Genomic DNA, 16,512 nt, shown 5'->3' on the forward strand with positions numbered 1-16,512 from the left:
GGATTTATTACTGTGGCCGCCATCTCCTGGGCGCCTCGATCGTTACTAGACCCCACTACATCATGATGTCGCCCAACTTGACATCCCGAAGCCTAGAAAACGGCGCCCGGAAGGTGCCAGGCCACAGAAATAGGGCCCAGCTGTAACAGAGGACCAGACCGAAGTCAGGACTGGGGACTACAAATATTTTTTGCTCAGCGTTACCGGGGAGCTTTCCCATTTTTCCCTCCAGCTCTGGCGCCCGGTCACCCTCCACCGTATCATCATGATCATCGTAAGGGAGTACTCACATGTTCTGGTTTTGTTGTGGGGTTTTTACAGAATTTTCTTCAATTTTGTAGTATACTGTAGATAGTGATACGGTGGTTTTGCAAAAAAAAAAAAAAAAAAAATTGTGACCAAACACATGACAAGTCCACCACGTATATATATCCGTAAAAGATCCTAAAACTGGTCTGGTGATCACTCTCAGGCAATCAGTGGGCGTTTTACACAGTTTTGGATAAATCTTAATTTCCCCCCTGATCGGCTTGTGTTTAGGGGGTTCTTTACTTTACACACTATCTACTTCTAGAAAGGTCCAAAGGGTTTTTCCCATCTTTAGGCTATGTTCACGTGTTGCATTGTTGCTGTGTTTTTTTTTTTTTCCCGCAGGCAAAACCTGCATTTTTGGCAGGAAATAAGCTGATAACAAAAAGCAGGTTTTGCCTGCGTTTTTATTGTCTCTTGTGCATGCTGATAAAGTTTAGTGCCCCCCCCAAAAAAAAAAGATGATCCAACTTCTTTAGGTTTTGGTGCAAAAACCTCATACTTGCGTTTTTTGCTACGTTTTTGGACTTACTCATTGCTTTCTGTGGGTGAAAAAATGCTGAAAAAAGTGACCTGCTGCAGTTTGCAAAAACGTAACAGTTTTCCAAATCGGTCAGGAAAAAAAAAACAGTGTGCATGAGATTTCTGAAATCTCCTAGCTTTTGTTGGTACTGTAAAACGCAACTTAAAATTTGCTTAAAAAAATGCAGTGTGTGAACATAGCCTTAGTACTTATCAGTTATCCTATGGATAAGTGATAACTTGTTGATCGGCAAGGGTCTCGCCGATCCTAAAAAATGGGCCTAACGCTCCATTAATTCTATATGAAATTGCCGGAAAAAGCATATCGCTGTACTTTATCCCTCAGTCCTCTGGAGAATGGATGCACATGGTTGGCCACCCCTCCATTCCTCGATCAGACCCCCACTGATCATCAAGTCATCCACTATATGGATAGGAAATGACTTCTAAACATGTAAATCACACATTGTCCGCCTGCTGAGACCCCAAAGATCAACTGTAATATGTGGGTTCAGTGTCACGGCAGCGCCACCCAGAGGGGACTAGGTATTACACCGTGGCCATTTAAATCAGCTGTGTGTGTAATGTGGAGCGAGAGATGCTCTGTCACTGCTACCACCCTGGATGAGATGAGGATCCTGAACGGAGAACACTCATTAATTCACAATTCCCTCTTGGGGAGACCCCTGTAGTGATTGAGGTGGGTTTCCTGGACAGATTCCCAGCTGTCTGTGTGATACGTAGTAACAGACCATTCTCTCTTCCAGGTTGGGCTCATGTGGTATGTGCACTATATATCCCAGAAGTCCAGTTTGCGAATGTTTCTACGATGGAGCCTATTGTCTTACAGTCGGTGCCACATGAAAGATACAATAAGGTAAATGATCATGTATATTTTGTCCATTATGTATCAGGAATGTCTGGTGACGCTGCTCCATCACTTTGGGATGCAGACGAAATCTGATTAATTTCAATAACCATTAAGATAAAAAGTGACGATCACTCATTACAACTGTTATTCAGTGGTAAAGGGGCCAAAACATCTGTTTCGGATACACTGGGGCAGGTTTATTTAAAATGTCTCATTTTTAGACCATGAAAACTTAAACTAAATTGTCTGAAGCTGCACAATTTTATCATCCAAAGTGAGATAAATGTAAGCCAAAAAACCAAATAACTGTGGTAAATCTGTACTAGCTTGCCGAACAGAAATCCACCACTGACGCGTTTCGAAGCAGTTATGGCTCTAATGCACCCTCATTCACAATAGTGAGCTGTCGAATGAACAATCGTTCCCCCGACGACCGTCTATTCTCCATACATGTGATGAAAGACGCTGCCAGACTCCTCTGGCATTGGCTTATCTCCCAGAGAATGAAAGGATCTTTTGTCGGAGGTGCCGGATCTTCTTCTCCCCCCAAATTATCTGTCAGGTTAAAGAGGGAGGCCTCCATATACATTAGGCAGTCGGTTGATCACGCCGATTTCTTCATCTGAAGACAAATGTCCACATTTTTTGTTTCCAGCTACTCGCTGAAAGTGTGCTCCGCATTGTATTTTGTAAGGAAAGGATTTTGTTAAAGGGATTTTCCAGCATTAGGGAAAAAAGTGGTCTAATAAAGGAAAAATCCATAAAATAACAAATGAACTAATACTTGCCTGATAAATCCCCGCTAATTTGCTACTCCCCCGACAGTCTGCAGCAATATCGTGTCTGTCTACCTTTTGTGACTGCTGCAGCCAATCAATGACCACTGCTGCACTGTAGGCGGTGACATAATTGCTGCGGCATGGTTAACAAAGACTGTATTGGAACAGCAGAGGATTTATAGGGTGAGTATTGGTTATTTTATTTATTTGATTTAGAACAATACTTTTTTCTTATCTCCGTTAACTACTTTAAATGTCCAAATGTTTTATCCACGTTTTACTGATGCAGAGATTTCGTTTTGGTCCAAAATCAGTTTGTAGTCGCCTTGTTGAATGCATTCTCATCTAATATACATGGCATATATTTACTAATGGGATTTCTACCTGTCTGGAAAATAAGGGTCCCCTGATGAGGTGCAGAATGGCTTCTGCTGCTGCATTGACTTCCGTGAAGAAGTAGCTAGATTAACACTCGTCTGTTTTCATTGACCTCTATGGACATTATAGCTGAGTAAGAAAGATATGGGCGTCCTATTGTAATGCTAAACCTTAGAAATCTGTAGTATGGTGTGGTACATTGAGGTCTAGTGACCGCTGCTTATTCTGAGCTTGAGTCCAGTGGGCGGTCCCGCTTAATGATTAACAGCTGATTAAGACCGCCCACTGGACTTTTAAGAGATTCAAATGAATAAAACACAGGTGATCCCAAATCTATTCCCACAATTTTATATATCCGTTTCTCCTTCTGCTGTACAGGATTCTGCCTGCAGATTGGACTGCATTTTCAAAGTGTCAGTTCCCCTTTAATTTTTTTTTTTTTTTTTTTTTTTTATTGAACGGTTCACTACAAATTATAAGGTTCATTCAGAACAGACAACCTTATAAATGTGCAAATTCCCCCTTATTAACGTGATTGACAGCTGTCCTCCTTTGCTGCACTTAAAGATAAATCTCATTTCGAGGAGGATAACAAATGGCTTCCGTGCCATAGCAACCACATATGGCATTTATTGATCTAGTGAAAATGACAAAGGAAAGGCGAATGTCCGCCGGCCATGAGCGAGCGTCCTTTTCTCACTATCTATAGGCTTAGTATAACTGTGCCCCTAGTGGCCAGGCTTCCCTAGAGGAAATTAAAAATGATGATCCCAACCCAGTGGGGGTTTTAATAAACACATTATTAGTAAGGTGCTGCTTAAAGGTTGGGGTCAAACATATGCAGAAACCTGTCCTGTGCAGGCAATGACTTTTAAATAAGTTTTCGGATGTTAAGATTTAACATCTCATTTGTTTTTTATGAGAATCATCTTGGCAGTAAGATGATCGCAGTCCTATATATTTTCCAATGAGCCGGCGCGATGGTGTAATCACCATGCAGCAAGATCTGACCAGTTATCCTTAATGTTCCTCAAGAGTCGCCTGTGTTTTTTGTCTTTTCAAAGGAATGCAAAACCTGGAAATGAAGAATGAAAGGGCTTGTCCACTACTTGATTTAAGATTTCCTTAAAGTTCTTGCTCATCAATTCCATCATCATCTTGTAGCCAACCGATGCCTGCCCTCTTATCCAAAGGGCCAGAGTTTAGCAAACCTTTGTCCTGCTGCAGGCAGTTGTCTCACAGCCACACACAGGAGGAACGGGACATTGCTAACCTCCTGGGACATACTGAAGATTTCTTTATATATTTCTCTGTTATATTTGTAAAAAATGAACAAAGAAAAGGGGGAGACTTGGGGAGGAAAAGCTGGAATTTTTTTTTTTAATCTGTGTTTTGTGTGACTTACTAATTTTTTTTAAATTACATTTTATTTGATATTGGGCACTCACCTCCGAGCTTTATAATTTTCCAAAAATTATGTGCAGAGTCCTCATCATGGTGATTTCTTATCGCCTACGTCTGCGTTCTTTCCCGTTGTGCCCGGGTAAGCGCTACCTGTTTTTTAGTATCGGCTCACACGTGCAGACAGCACCCGCATGTGTACATATCCTAAGGCTCAGAAGAATAGATAAACACGATCAGAAATCCACAGAGCACTTGAAGAAATGATAAACCTGAAACCGTATTGTAGAAATTCTGGGAAGACACGGGATTTAAAGGGGTTGTCTAGTTTAAAAAAAATATAGATATTTAAATGTGTTTAAGTTTTACTCTTTACTAATATAGTTTATCACAGATGCCTCTACCTTCAGATATCCTCTTCGACCCCATGTTACTTTGGTTTGTGCTAGATACAGGAGAGCGTTTCCCATGTCTGCATGTCATTGGTGTGTGAGAAGGGGGCTGGCTCACTGTTCTTTTTAGTAGCCAAATCAGCCCCCTTGTGGCCCCTATTTATATTAGACTGTTGACTGATCCCACTTACGTTGGTAAGAACAATTGACTTCAGTCTAATATGTGTGAGGGCCTTCCATAGAATGTTATTGTTGGAAGGGACCTCCAGGATCATCGTGTCCAACCCCCTGCTCAATGCAGGATTCACTAAACCATCTCAGACAGATGTCTGTCCAGCCTCTGAAGACTTCCATTGAAGGAGAACTCACCACCTCTCATGGTCGCCTGTTCCACTCATTGATCACCCTCACTGTCAAAAAGTTTTTTTATCTAATCTGTATCTTCTCCCTTTCTGTTTCATCCCATTGCTTTTCTGTTTCCATGTGCAAATGAGAATAAGGATGATCCCTCTATAGTGTGACATCCCTTCAAATATTTGTAGACAGCTATAAAGTCTCCTCTCAGTCTTCTTTTTTGCAAGCTAAACATTCCCAGATCCTTTAACCGTTCCTCATAGGACATGGTTTGCAGTCCGCTCACCATCCTGGTAGCTCTTCTCTGAACTTGCTCCAGTTTTTCGATGTCTTTTATAAAATGTGGTGTCTAGAACTGGACACAGTATTCCAGATGAGGCCTGACCAAGGAGGAGAAGAGGGGGATAATTTCTTCACATGATCTAGACTCTGTTTCTCTTAATACATCCCAGAACTGTTTGCCTTTTTTTGCTGCTGCACCATACTGTTGACTCAACCATTAAACTTAACCATTAATAGCCAGCCAGCCCCCTTCTTACACAGCACTGAAGACACGAGAGAGCTTTCTGTGCTAGCGTGTGTCATTCATGTGGAGCATCTGGGTCTGGAGCTGGCAGGGATAGCTGAAGATATAAATATTTTTTTCTGGACAACACCTTTAATCTGTTGGTGATCTTTTTAATTTTTCTTGGGGAATGGCCGATGAGGGCGGTGGATTAGCAAATGGTCAGTGCTGGACAATCTATTTTCTCCTCCTGCTGCAGCCAGTTGTTCCACAGCCAGACAAGGCACAGTGCGGAGGAGCCAGGGGAACACGACTTATGTCCTGGGACACATGTAGAATAATTTTTGCTATATTTTTGTTAGTTTTACTCACCTTTTGAGACATAATAGCAACAAAGGGGTAAAGTCGAGTAATGCAGAAAATACTGGGTTATTTATAGTGTTTAGTGTTACTCTTAAAGCTGCTTCTGAGGGTTGTAAGTGTTGAATATTGCATACTGAATGCATCTGACCCATTAGGCAGGTTATCATGTTCAACATATGGGACTGGCGGTGTATTCTGCAGCATACACTTGTCTTGTGAGGCCTTCCAGCATGGAGGAGTCTGTTTTTTGCATTGCAGGAGTTTTTCATTGCTGATTGACGTGAGCGGTAATGTTTTATTTTGTAATTGTCAAAGGCCTTAAGAGTTGGCGCTGCTTGTACTTGTGTTAATATAATTACTTCTCCGAACAGAAATGTAACCTCCCCTCTGAAGCTGGCCGCAGATCGGCACTGCCTGTTACCGGTGCCGTCCCCATCGTCCCCCCTCAGACTACATTACACTTATTCACTGGCTTTGCAAGTCAGACATATACAGCACTGCTCATATTATAGGCTCAAAGGAATAATCTGACTTGTACAGAAACATCACAGATCATAAAGAAAACTCCTGTTTTGCAATTTCTGTGATGTGCACCCCTCTGGAAAAATTCTTACGGAATTATAGCATTTTCCGATGTAGAAAACAGTTGTGTATACTGAAGATGTCATTCGAAGGTGGTGGGTTGTTTTATGGTTTGTACACAAGGGGCTTTTTTTTTTCTTCCCTGACTGTATCCTCTGTATTACTGGTTAGTTTATGGGAATAAGAGCTCCGTTATTAATTTATTAGCCTTAATTGAAACAGTAGGAGCATATTACATAGTAAGGCCACACGCACATAGGATTGTCCCTATGAATCTCCACCATTGGAAGACTTTAAAGGGGTTTTCCTCCTCCTCTTTAGTGGGTAAAATTGCAACATGCTTGTAAAGACAAGCAGATTTGCAATTTACTTGGTATTAAAAAAATACTCTGTTCTCAAGAACAGAGGAATTATTATTTTTTTAGTTTACTGCTCGTTGCCTATGTTAACGGCCATCTTTGCAGTCTCAGTGGAAGCTGATCTAGCCAAGGAGCGCAGCGCTTACGAGCTCTTTTCTATAGAGCTTCTAAGTTCTGCTCTGAAGCTGAACGGATAAATGGATCCTGCGCTTCCAGGGGTAAAGCTACCTCTGTTTACAGCATTGGAGATCACACAGATCAGGCCAACGGTGCAACCATGCCATTGGTCTGAACTGTCAGTCAAGCAGGAGCGCACTGCCACCAGCAAGCAGGAGGCGGAGGAGCAGTGCGCTCCTGTTCAACTTGAGACAAACCCTTTTCTAAAGGGGATGTCAAATATTAGCAAGACATGGCTGCCGCCTTCTAGGAACAGCACCACTCTTGTCCACTGCTCGGGTCATTTGAAGATGAGTCTGAGCTTCAATACCAGACACAATCATTACAACAATGATGCTGCAGCCTTTCTTCAGGGAAAACTAGAAGGTGGCAGGGCGCTGGATAAGTGCTTTGGCCCCTTTGTTCTCAACATTGATGCAGGACAGAAAGATGAGACTCCTAGTGATCATAGTGCTGTCATATCCTAGCTGTATGGCATCCCTGTACATGAGGGGACTACACCTGTAATCAGAAGGCATGTGCACTATATATCCAGAGGAGATGCCCTCACACCTGCATAGTGTCCACTGCATATAGTATTACATCCACCTCTTCTGCATCCGCGAGGTCAGGGATTCCTCAGCACAACCATTTGGTGTCCTTTGATATTTTCATGCACTTGTTCAGGGAAAGAGAAAATTATAACTTACAAATGCCGCTCAGACGGCAACGCGGACAGAATGACACTTATTTTTTATTTCTCAGCCGGGCACCTGAGCCCGGTATAAGTGCGGTTTACAGTCTATACAGGGAGCATGTGTAGTGTTTGGTAATGGCCAGGGCTGGGCTTTCCTTCAGATATTGGTTTTTGGATACTTTGTTCACCTTATGTAGAGTTTTTAGACAGGAGCACAGAATTTGGATACATTTTTGTTTGCATCATTTATCAGCCAATAATTGTTATATTTTCCCTAATGTTCCATCAGGAGTGCACCGCTCCTCTGCCTTCCGGCCCCCTCGTTGCTGAAGTGGGGGTGCGCTCCTGAAGATTGACGGTTCAGATTGGCGGCATGCTCGCACCACTGGCCTGAACTGTGCATTCTCTGATGCTGCAAGCGAAGGCGGCTTTGCTTCTGTGGCATCGGAGCACCACGGGGGCACTGACTGCAGCCCACAAAAAGATTAGGCATGTTCGCAGGGAGATAAGTCACTGCCAGAGCAGTGTGACAGCTGCTCTCTATTGGAGAACACAGGAGCTTTCTGCTGGGGGACTTAAAAGTATCAACCATGCTTGTTGTTGAATTTATCTCTAAAAGGGTTCTTTTCTGTACTTGCTAGAAAACCACCTCTGCAATAAACTAATTGCAGATTGTCCCCCCTGCTGAGATCGTCGGCTATTGGCTGTCCTCTGTTGGAAAACCAGGCAATAAGTGATCAGTTTTCCTGCAGCGCCCCCACAGGGGAGATTAATAATGACTCCGTGCACATTCAAATCAATGGCTCACTTTAATCTAGTAGTTTGCGACTTTTTGGAAATTAGTTTATACCAAAAACTGGCAAAATCTACCGCAAATATACAACTACTCGTTATTTATTTTACTTATATTCCGCACTGTCCACATTATCACTGTTCATATGTCGGTGTGTGTGTTTTTGTTTTTTTTGTCTGATTTTAACATTGTATCGGGTAGAATAATCTTTACTTATTTTCTCATATGCGGGGAAAAAAAAAAGAAAGAGAAAATTAACTTTTCTATATTTTATGAAGGTTGCAATGAATAAGTCCTGAGAAATAACGTCCGATATATGGAGATCTGATCCCGTCTCTCAGTTCAGGGGTCTTGCTGCTCTGTAGCTAATGAGCCCCTGATGTGATCTTCACAGGGCTTCAGTGTCATCTAGGGATTTCCTTAATACATAAGCACGCTGTACATTATTACTGAGAGGCTGGAGATAATGGTGGAGGGGTCATCTCTGCAGGAAAATGTTCACATGCACACATTGAGTAGCTGTTAATTTTTATCCCCAGTGTCAGTAAATTTCATTTTGGCTTCCAGTTCATAATTGTAGAAAAAAAAAATAGAAATGAAAAAATGTTAAAAAAATAAATAAATAAAAAAATCTGTTCTCTTTTGAAATAAAGAAGAATTGCAATTCTCTCCAGAGCCGGCAACCACATAATTGTATGTGCATGCCCATACTGCACCGAAGGCTGCGGGATCTGGTCTTAAAGCCGTTTATTAAAATTCCATATGTCGGAGCCACTGTTTCTCGGACCTTTCATATTATTGTTGCTAATCTGACGCTGGAGCAGACGGCAACAGGAAATGAGGGAATCTGTGCTGTAGACACGGAAGAGCCTTCTCTACCCTTTGATGTGTGTAAGAATATGCATGGATTGTCATTGACAAATAAACCTGCCCAAATCGCCATCACAGACATCAGCCAGAAAGAATTCACCCCCCCACAAATAAACCTGAGCGAGGAGGGAGACGAAAACTGTTAACTCTTACATGGTGTGTTGCAGAAGTCTTTCATTGTCTGAGGCTGCTGGATGGGTAATTGTAGAAATCTGACAGTTGGACTATATTGTGGAAGCCTTAACAAATATAGCCAAAAAATACCACACCAGTTTTATTTTACAGACCCCATTATAGTGAATAGGGCATAGCTGGTGCCTGACATGTATGTGCCTCGGACATATGTTACTGTCACATTTATCTTTGACTCCCATTATATGAACAATAGCTCTCTTTCTCTGTCTCTCAGCTGGCATATCTTTTTCATTTTTTCTTCTTTTCTTCCTCCTTTTCTTCTTTTTTTTTTTTTCTTCCTTTTTTTTCCGTCTTGCTTTTCTCTCTCGCTCTCATCTTCCTTTTCCCCATCTTTCGTCTTCCTTTTGCCTCTCTCTCTCTCGTCCTCCTTTTGCCTCTCTAATCTTCCTTCTGCCCCTCGCTCGCGCCTTCCTTTTGCCCCTCGCTCGCGCCTTCCTTTTGCCCCTCGCTCGCGCCTTCCTTTTGCCCCTCGCTCGCGCCTTCCTTTTGCCCCTCGCCCGCCCCTTCCTTTTGCCCCTCGCCCGCCCCTTCCTTTTGCCCCTCGCCCGCCCCTTCCTTTTGCCCCTCGCCCGCCCCTTCCTTTTGCCCCTCGCCCGCCCCTTCCTTTTGCCCCTCGCCCGCCCCTTCCTTTTGCCCCTCGCCCGCCCCTTCCTTTTGCCCCTCGCCCGCCCCTTCCTTTTGCCCCTCGCCCGCCCCTTCCTTTTGCCCCTCGCCCGCCCCTTCCTTTTGCCCCTCGCCCGCCCCTTCCTTTTGCCCCTCGCCCGCCCCTTCCTTTTGCCCCTCGCCCGCCCCTTTCTTTTGCCCCTCGCCCGCCCCTTTCTTTTGCCCCTCGCCCGCCCCTTCCTTTTGCCCCTCGCCCGCCCCTTCCTTTTGCCCCTCGCCCGCCCCTTCCTTTTGCCCCTCGCCCGCCCCTTCCTTTTGCCCCTCGCCCGCCCCTTCCTTTTGCCCCTCGCCCGCCCCTTCCTTTTGCCCCTCGCCCGCCCCTTCCTTTTGCCCCTCGCCCGCCCCTTCCTTTTGCCCCTCGCCCGCCCCTTCCTTTTGCCCCTCGCCCGCCCCTTCCTTTTGCCCCTCGCCCGCCCCTTCCTTTTCTGTCCGTCTCCCTCTGTAACCAAATTCAATTGTGCGTGTCCGTTTGGCATCTGTAAAAAGACCATTTTGTGAGAGCCATATAATGTGGCCCTTGCAGTAAGCCACTGAGAGATGCCTCTGGTGGAACACGTGTGATCATCCAACATGCCAAATACTAATCCTCGTTGAGAGGCCCCATACACTGCAGATTGTTATCCAAAATTGTCAGGTGTGATTGAACTTATTCTTGTGTTATGGGGGGCCTTTTACATTGATTATTATAACTTTTGTTTTAGTGGCAGCTCAAACAGCAGAACTACAGATATAGAAGTGACTATCACTGGTAGTGCGAATGGAAATGATGGGGACGGTCAAAAATGAAACGGACAAGCCTCTCCTAGGAAGAGGAGATAAATGTACACGTTACTGCGACTGCATTATACAAACCTACAAAACAGATACAACCGCACTCTGCGCGAACACCGGATACATGAATTGTGAATGCATTGCTGCCATGCAAACTATTTATTTGATCTAATACCTTCAAGTTGACAGAGGACTCCTCCAATCTGTCCAAGGCTGTTGTTAACTAAAGCTGGATCCTACTCACCTTTAATGAGACCTTGACACCAGATCAAAAGTAGCCAATGTTGCTTTTTATTCCAACTATTCCACTGAGTATGACTTTTTTTTTTTTTTTTTATAATTAGTCCTCCGGTTCCTGAGATAAGCAGCTCCTCTGGGACTGTATATTGGATTAAAAGTCAGAGCAGAGGGAATAAAATAAGAGCCCAAACTGGCCACTTTTTACCTTTTTACAGGTCCTCTTTAAAAAGCATCAGTCACCAGGTTTTTGCAATGTAATGTAATCTGAGAGCGGCATGATGTAGGGGCAGAGACCCTAATTCCAGTTATGTCACTTTAATAATAGGGTGTGTTTTTCTGTTTTAATAAAATCAAGTGTTTTATCAGCAGGGGATTATCCATAGAGAACTAGATGTCTCTTGCCTCCTGGTCCAACCACGCCCCCACCACTGATTAGCAACCTTCTGCCTATGCACAGTGTACACAGAAAGCTGCCAATCAGTGGTGTGGGCGGGGTTATACACAGCTCAGCTTTCTGAGCTCTGCTGAATCTGTAGCAGAGAAAAACTGTGATTCAGTCACAACTGCTGCACCCAGTAAACTTAGTGACACATCACTGGAATCAGGGTGTCAGCTCCTATATCATACTACTGTTGGATTACATAATGAAACCTGCTGACAGCCGTAATTCTGATAGTGTAGGTTCCTACAAGTCCTATATTCACAGGCTGTGGTTGTGTGTGCGCACGCTTGTAACCATTACTAATACATGGCATCTCTACTGAGCCTGCGCAATGCTCAGATGTTACCGATCACAGGAAACTTAGGAAAAGAAAGTTATCTGGATACTGAAGTTGTAGCAACTTAATTTCTCTGACGTTCAAAGAATAGGGGTTTTTCTGTCTTTTTTTTCTTTTTTTTTGTTCTGCGGCGGTTTCGTTCGGTAGCACACCTTATTTTTGGCAGCTGGAGCAAGGTGAAGCCATTTAATTCCAGGAGGCCAATATGGAGCACAATACCCCTCCTTCCTCTTCATTTCCCTTTTTCAGGTCAGGCCAAGTTCTGCATAGATTGTCATTTACAAACAAACGTGGGAAAGTCTCCAGCGCAGATTTGGGGCACACAAGTGATTTCTGTCTCATAAAAGACTAGACCTAGGGGCCTCAGAAGGGGAAGGATGCCATGTAAGCCACAGCTACAATGAAGGCATAGACCTGTGGAAAGCCATGCTGCCAAGCTCCAGTGCCTCCGCCGGCGCTGCAGGAGTTAAAGCCTCTCTGGACAGTGAGACCTGTTTCCTCTAAGAAGGTTGGAGGTGTCCTCTTCCCGTGGGAATGCCGCCACTCTCTGCCCTCTTTGCATGGCTCAGAACCAGCCCGACAACTAAAGCAGCGAATCAGCGCTGTGAATGCCCGCGTCCCTATAGCCGACTCAGTTGACTGGCTCTGCGGATTTATTTATTGTAAGCAGTTTTGTCTTCACATGACCCAGGACCCACAATATTTCATTGTTTTCCTATGGCCAATAACTGGAAATCTAGTTTCTAATTGTCCCAATCCTCACTAAGCAGATTTGGCTGCTGAGGCCGCAGGGAACCTTTCCATTATGGCAGCACCTATAGAAGAAAAACTAAAAGCTAATGCCCCATTATGCTTCATTACGAACCCAGTAAAATCCCCCTCCCTTCCATATAGGTATGTACAGTATAATATCTGCCCGGGTGCAGGATGGAGCACGTGACTCCCGCTTTGCTCTTTTCAGGGTCTCATTTTTCTTGCTCTCCCTGTAAGTCCCGGCTTAGTACTTCCAGCTGCTTCTCTGATTGCTTTTAATACCCATCCCCCTCCAGCTTGTTATCACTTGGAGGCTACACATGACACTACTCACCTCCTACCTTCCCCCAATATCCTCCATCATGTGCACTGAATTCTAAGTCACATTGGCTCCTTAACCCTTGTGTGCACCAGCCAGACATAGCATGTGTATAGGCCGCTTCTAGAGTTTCCTATTCTTTGCGACGCAGGTATTTGCGACCATGCTGCATTTTGCAGGGGTATGTATTTGTGTACAGCGTCCCATAGACTTTTATTTTTTATATAGTGCAGTGATAATGTGGAGGGAAAGAAGCTGCTGGTAAAACTTCCTTGCAGCCTGGTGGTGGTATGCTTCGGATCTGTATTCAGGTGGGTGGTATAAAGGTATAGACACATATTGTAGTAATAATTATGGGAGCCAATATCAGCTCGGCTTCATGAGCACAGAGAAAAATAAGACTCTTAATTTTCTCCACGTATCCACTTCTAGTGGTGCTCCTTTTGCCTCTGGTGCCCCTTTTCCCCTTCTTCTGCTACTGCTACCCCCTTTTATCCTTTCTTTTGCCCTTGCTGCCCCCTTTTTCCTCCTCTTTTGCCACTTTATTTTGTTGCCTTTTTTTTACCTCTGCTGCCCATTGGTGCCCTTTTCCTCTCTTTTTTTTTGCCCTTGTTCTTTTTCCCCTTTTTGGCTCTTGCTGGGCTTTTTCCCCTTTGATTCGAGTGCCCCTTTTTTTTCCTTTTGGCTCCTGGTGCCCCTTTGTCTCCTTTTTGGCTCCTGGTGCCCCTTTGTCTCCTTCTTGGCTCCTGGTGCCCCTTTGTCTCCTTCTTGGCTCCTGGTGCCCCTTTGTCTCCTTCTTGGCTCCTCGTGCCCCTTTGTCTCCTTTTTGCCTTCTGGTGCCCCTTTGTCTCCTTTTTTGCCTCCTGGTGCCCCTTTGTCTCCTTTTTTGCCTCCTGGTGCCCCTTTGTCTCCTTTTTGCCTCCTGGTGCCCCTTTGTCTCCTTTTTTGGCTCCTGGTGCCCCTTTGTCTCCTTTTTTTGCCTTTACTTGCACTTTGCACTGTGATGGGTAGAACATTTCTTGCAGATTAGAAAAGTTGCATCTGATCCATCAGCATCATATTGTAGAGCAGGAGAAGCTGAGAATTTTGATTATATAGTTACAAATTATGATTTTATTTATTTTTTATTTTATTTATTTAAAACTCTCCTCCTCTTAGCCCTCAGGAGTCCATTGGGTGGTTCTAATCAGTGATTGACTGCTGGTTCTGTTTGCACACTCATACGGGGAAGGCTGTCGGTCACTCACTAGGACCGCCCACTGGACTCCTAAGGACGAAAGGAGGAGGGATTTAAATGAAAATTCTCCTTACACTGAATATTTTCTCACAAAATTACAAATCATCTCTGGGTTTATAACTTGTTGACTTCAGAATGAAAATAATTTTCAATGTGGCAGGTTCCCTTTAAGACACTTAGGCACTGGCTAAACAGTTTGTGTAATTGCCTGGGGAGGTGTCGCTTGTTAAGAGGTCTTCACAGAAAACTACTGAAAAATAGCAACAGCTGCTTGAAAGAAAGATGCACACAAGTAAATATACATAATTACATAAGGCCTGTATGACACGTCAGTAATCCTGTAATGACCGTGTATGAATAGTGACTTGGATACTAACAGGTGGGGTTTTATGTTTCTTTGTAGACTTGCTATATTTGTGATGAGCAAGGGCGAGAGAGCAAAGCTGCTACCGGGGCTTGTATGACCTGCAATAAACATGGATGTCGTCAAGCCTTCCATGTAACTTGGTAAGTGGTCTTGTAGCCATAGACTCTAGATGACAGACACATGGGTACGAGTCCCCAGAAATTTCACATTCACAGTCCGAGTACGGATCACAATGTCTGAACTGGCCAATGGTCCCCTGACACACTTGGTCCCCTGACACATTTGGTCCCCTGACACACTTGGTCCCCTGACACACTTGGTCCCCTGACACACTTGGTCCCCTGACACACTTGGTCCCCTGACACACTTGGTCCCCTGACACACTTGGTCCCCTGACACACTTGGTCCCCTGACACACTTGGTCTCCTGACACACTTGGTCTCCTGACACACTTGGTCTCCTGACACACTTGGTCTCCTGACACACTTGGTCTCCTGACACACTTGGTCTCCTGACACACTTGGTCTCCTGACACACTTGGTCTCCTGACACACTTGGTCTCCTGACACACTTGGTCTCCTGACACACTTGGTCTCCTGACACACTTGGTCTCCTGACACACTTGGTCTCCTGACACGTGCTGTTCTACAAAACAACAAGTTGACACTCCTTTAAGGCCCCTAATATGATCGTACTGTTCTCATGCAAAATATGAGCAGTTCATTCCCTGTTTATACAGTGAGATGCTCCTCTCAAAACCGTAATGTTAAACAATTTAATCAGCTGGAGAGCAAGCGTTTTTTTCTTGTAAGTCAGCTGATTGGTGCTATGTTTCCACGGGCAAATAGGGAACCAGGCTCTTACCAGTGCACATTCAGATGATTATCACCCCATGGGAAGAGGCATTAAAGGGGTATGCCCATCTTGTACATTTGTGGCATATCATGCGGACGCAGGTCCCAGCAATGTTACCTGCATCTATCGCTAGAAGTGGTGGTCCGAATTCTCGTTCATTTGTACGTGAATTCGACCACCTTTCAACTGACAGCTGGGCAAGATTGGGCTCCGTTCTATAGATACATGCGATTCCCTTTGAGACCGGCATACACTGTATTATGTCATAGCCCATGGATATGCAATAAATGTTGGAAGTACTCTTGTAAAGGTGCATGTGAGAAGATCACATTGGTGAAATCTCTGCTGTCAAACCTACACTTATTTCCGAAATGAAGCCCTCTATAAAAGGAGTAAACCCCTTTGACACTGCACGGAGATTTGTTACTGAAAACCTGACCATTCAGATCAGTGCTAGTTTCCTTAGTGTTGTGGGCTCTCCAGTTGCTGAATTCTCCGAACAGTGCCAAAGGACCCTCTAATCTATACAGTAAGCAGAGTGGAGCCGGAGTCCTTGTAGCGTCGCCTGTAGGAAGGCTGCCCATAAACTGTGAGGCTGTGGGCATTAATGTGCCACGTGTTGAGTACCAAACTGCAAAACCTCATGGGGTTTTCTATTGAATCGCGATGCATTTTTGACCATGCGGCCATCCCAGTGAAGTACATTGACTCCATGTAAAACTGCAGCCGCCTTGTATGCAAGCATGTACAGTCAGGTTCACACAAAGGTTTTTGATGTGGATTCTGCCCCAAAATCCAGATCAAGGCGAATATAACCCCTTCATGACCGGGCCAAATTTTTCAAATTTGACATATCCCAATGATTCGGAGATTGTTTTTTCATGACACATTGTGCTTCATGTTAGTGGTAAATTTACAAAAATGTAAAAAAAAAATATATATAGCAGTTTTCAAACTTTGAATGATTATCCCATTAACCCAGACAGTCATACCACACACAAT

General features: G+C 44.2%; 1 protein-coding gene across 10 annotated transcripts in view; it reads left to right on the forward strand.

The window, feature by feature from the left end:
* MLLT10 (MLLT10 histone lysine methyltransferase DOT1L cofactor) overlaps window positions 1-16,512 on the forward strand; it is a 256,506-nt gene that overhangs the window by 124,607 nt on the left and 115,387 nt on the right. For 8 of the 10 annotated variants that reach the window (XM_073677487.1, XM_073677489.1, XM_073677490.1 and 5 more), the window contains 2 exons: window positions 1,599-1,708; window positions 14,692-14,795. In XM_073677487.1, the coding sequence (XP_073533588.1) occupies window positions 1,599-1,708; window positions 14,692-14,795 (214 nt within the window). The remainder of the gene's footprint in view (window positions 1-1,598; window positions 1,709-14,691; window positions 14,796-16,512) is intronic. The other 2 variants (XM_073677493.1, XM_073677496.1) reach the window with 2 other exon arrangements.

The sequence above is a fragment of the Phyllobates terribilis genome, unplaced genomic scaffold (assembly GCF_046119375.1).
Source record: "Phyllobates terribilis strain yellow unplaced genomic scaffold, ASM4611937v1 Scaffold_4__5_contigs__length_816908805, whole genome shotgun sequence".
In the NCBI taxonomy this organism is placed as follows: Eukaryota; Metazoa; Chordata; class Amphibia; order Anura; family Dendrobatidae; genus Phyllobates; species Phyllobates terribilis.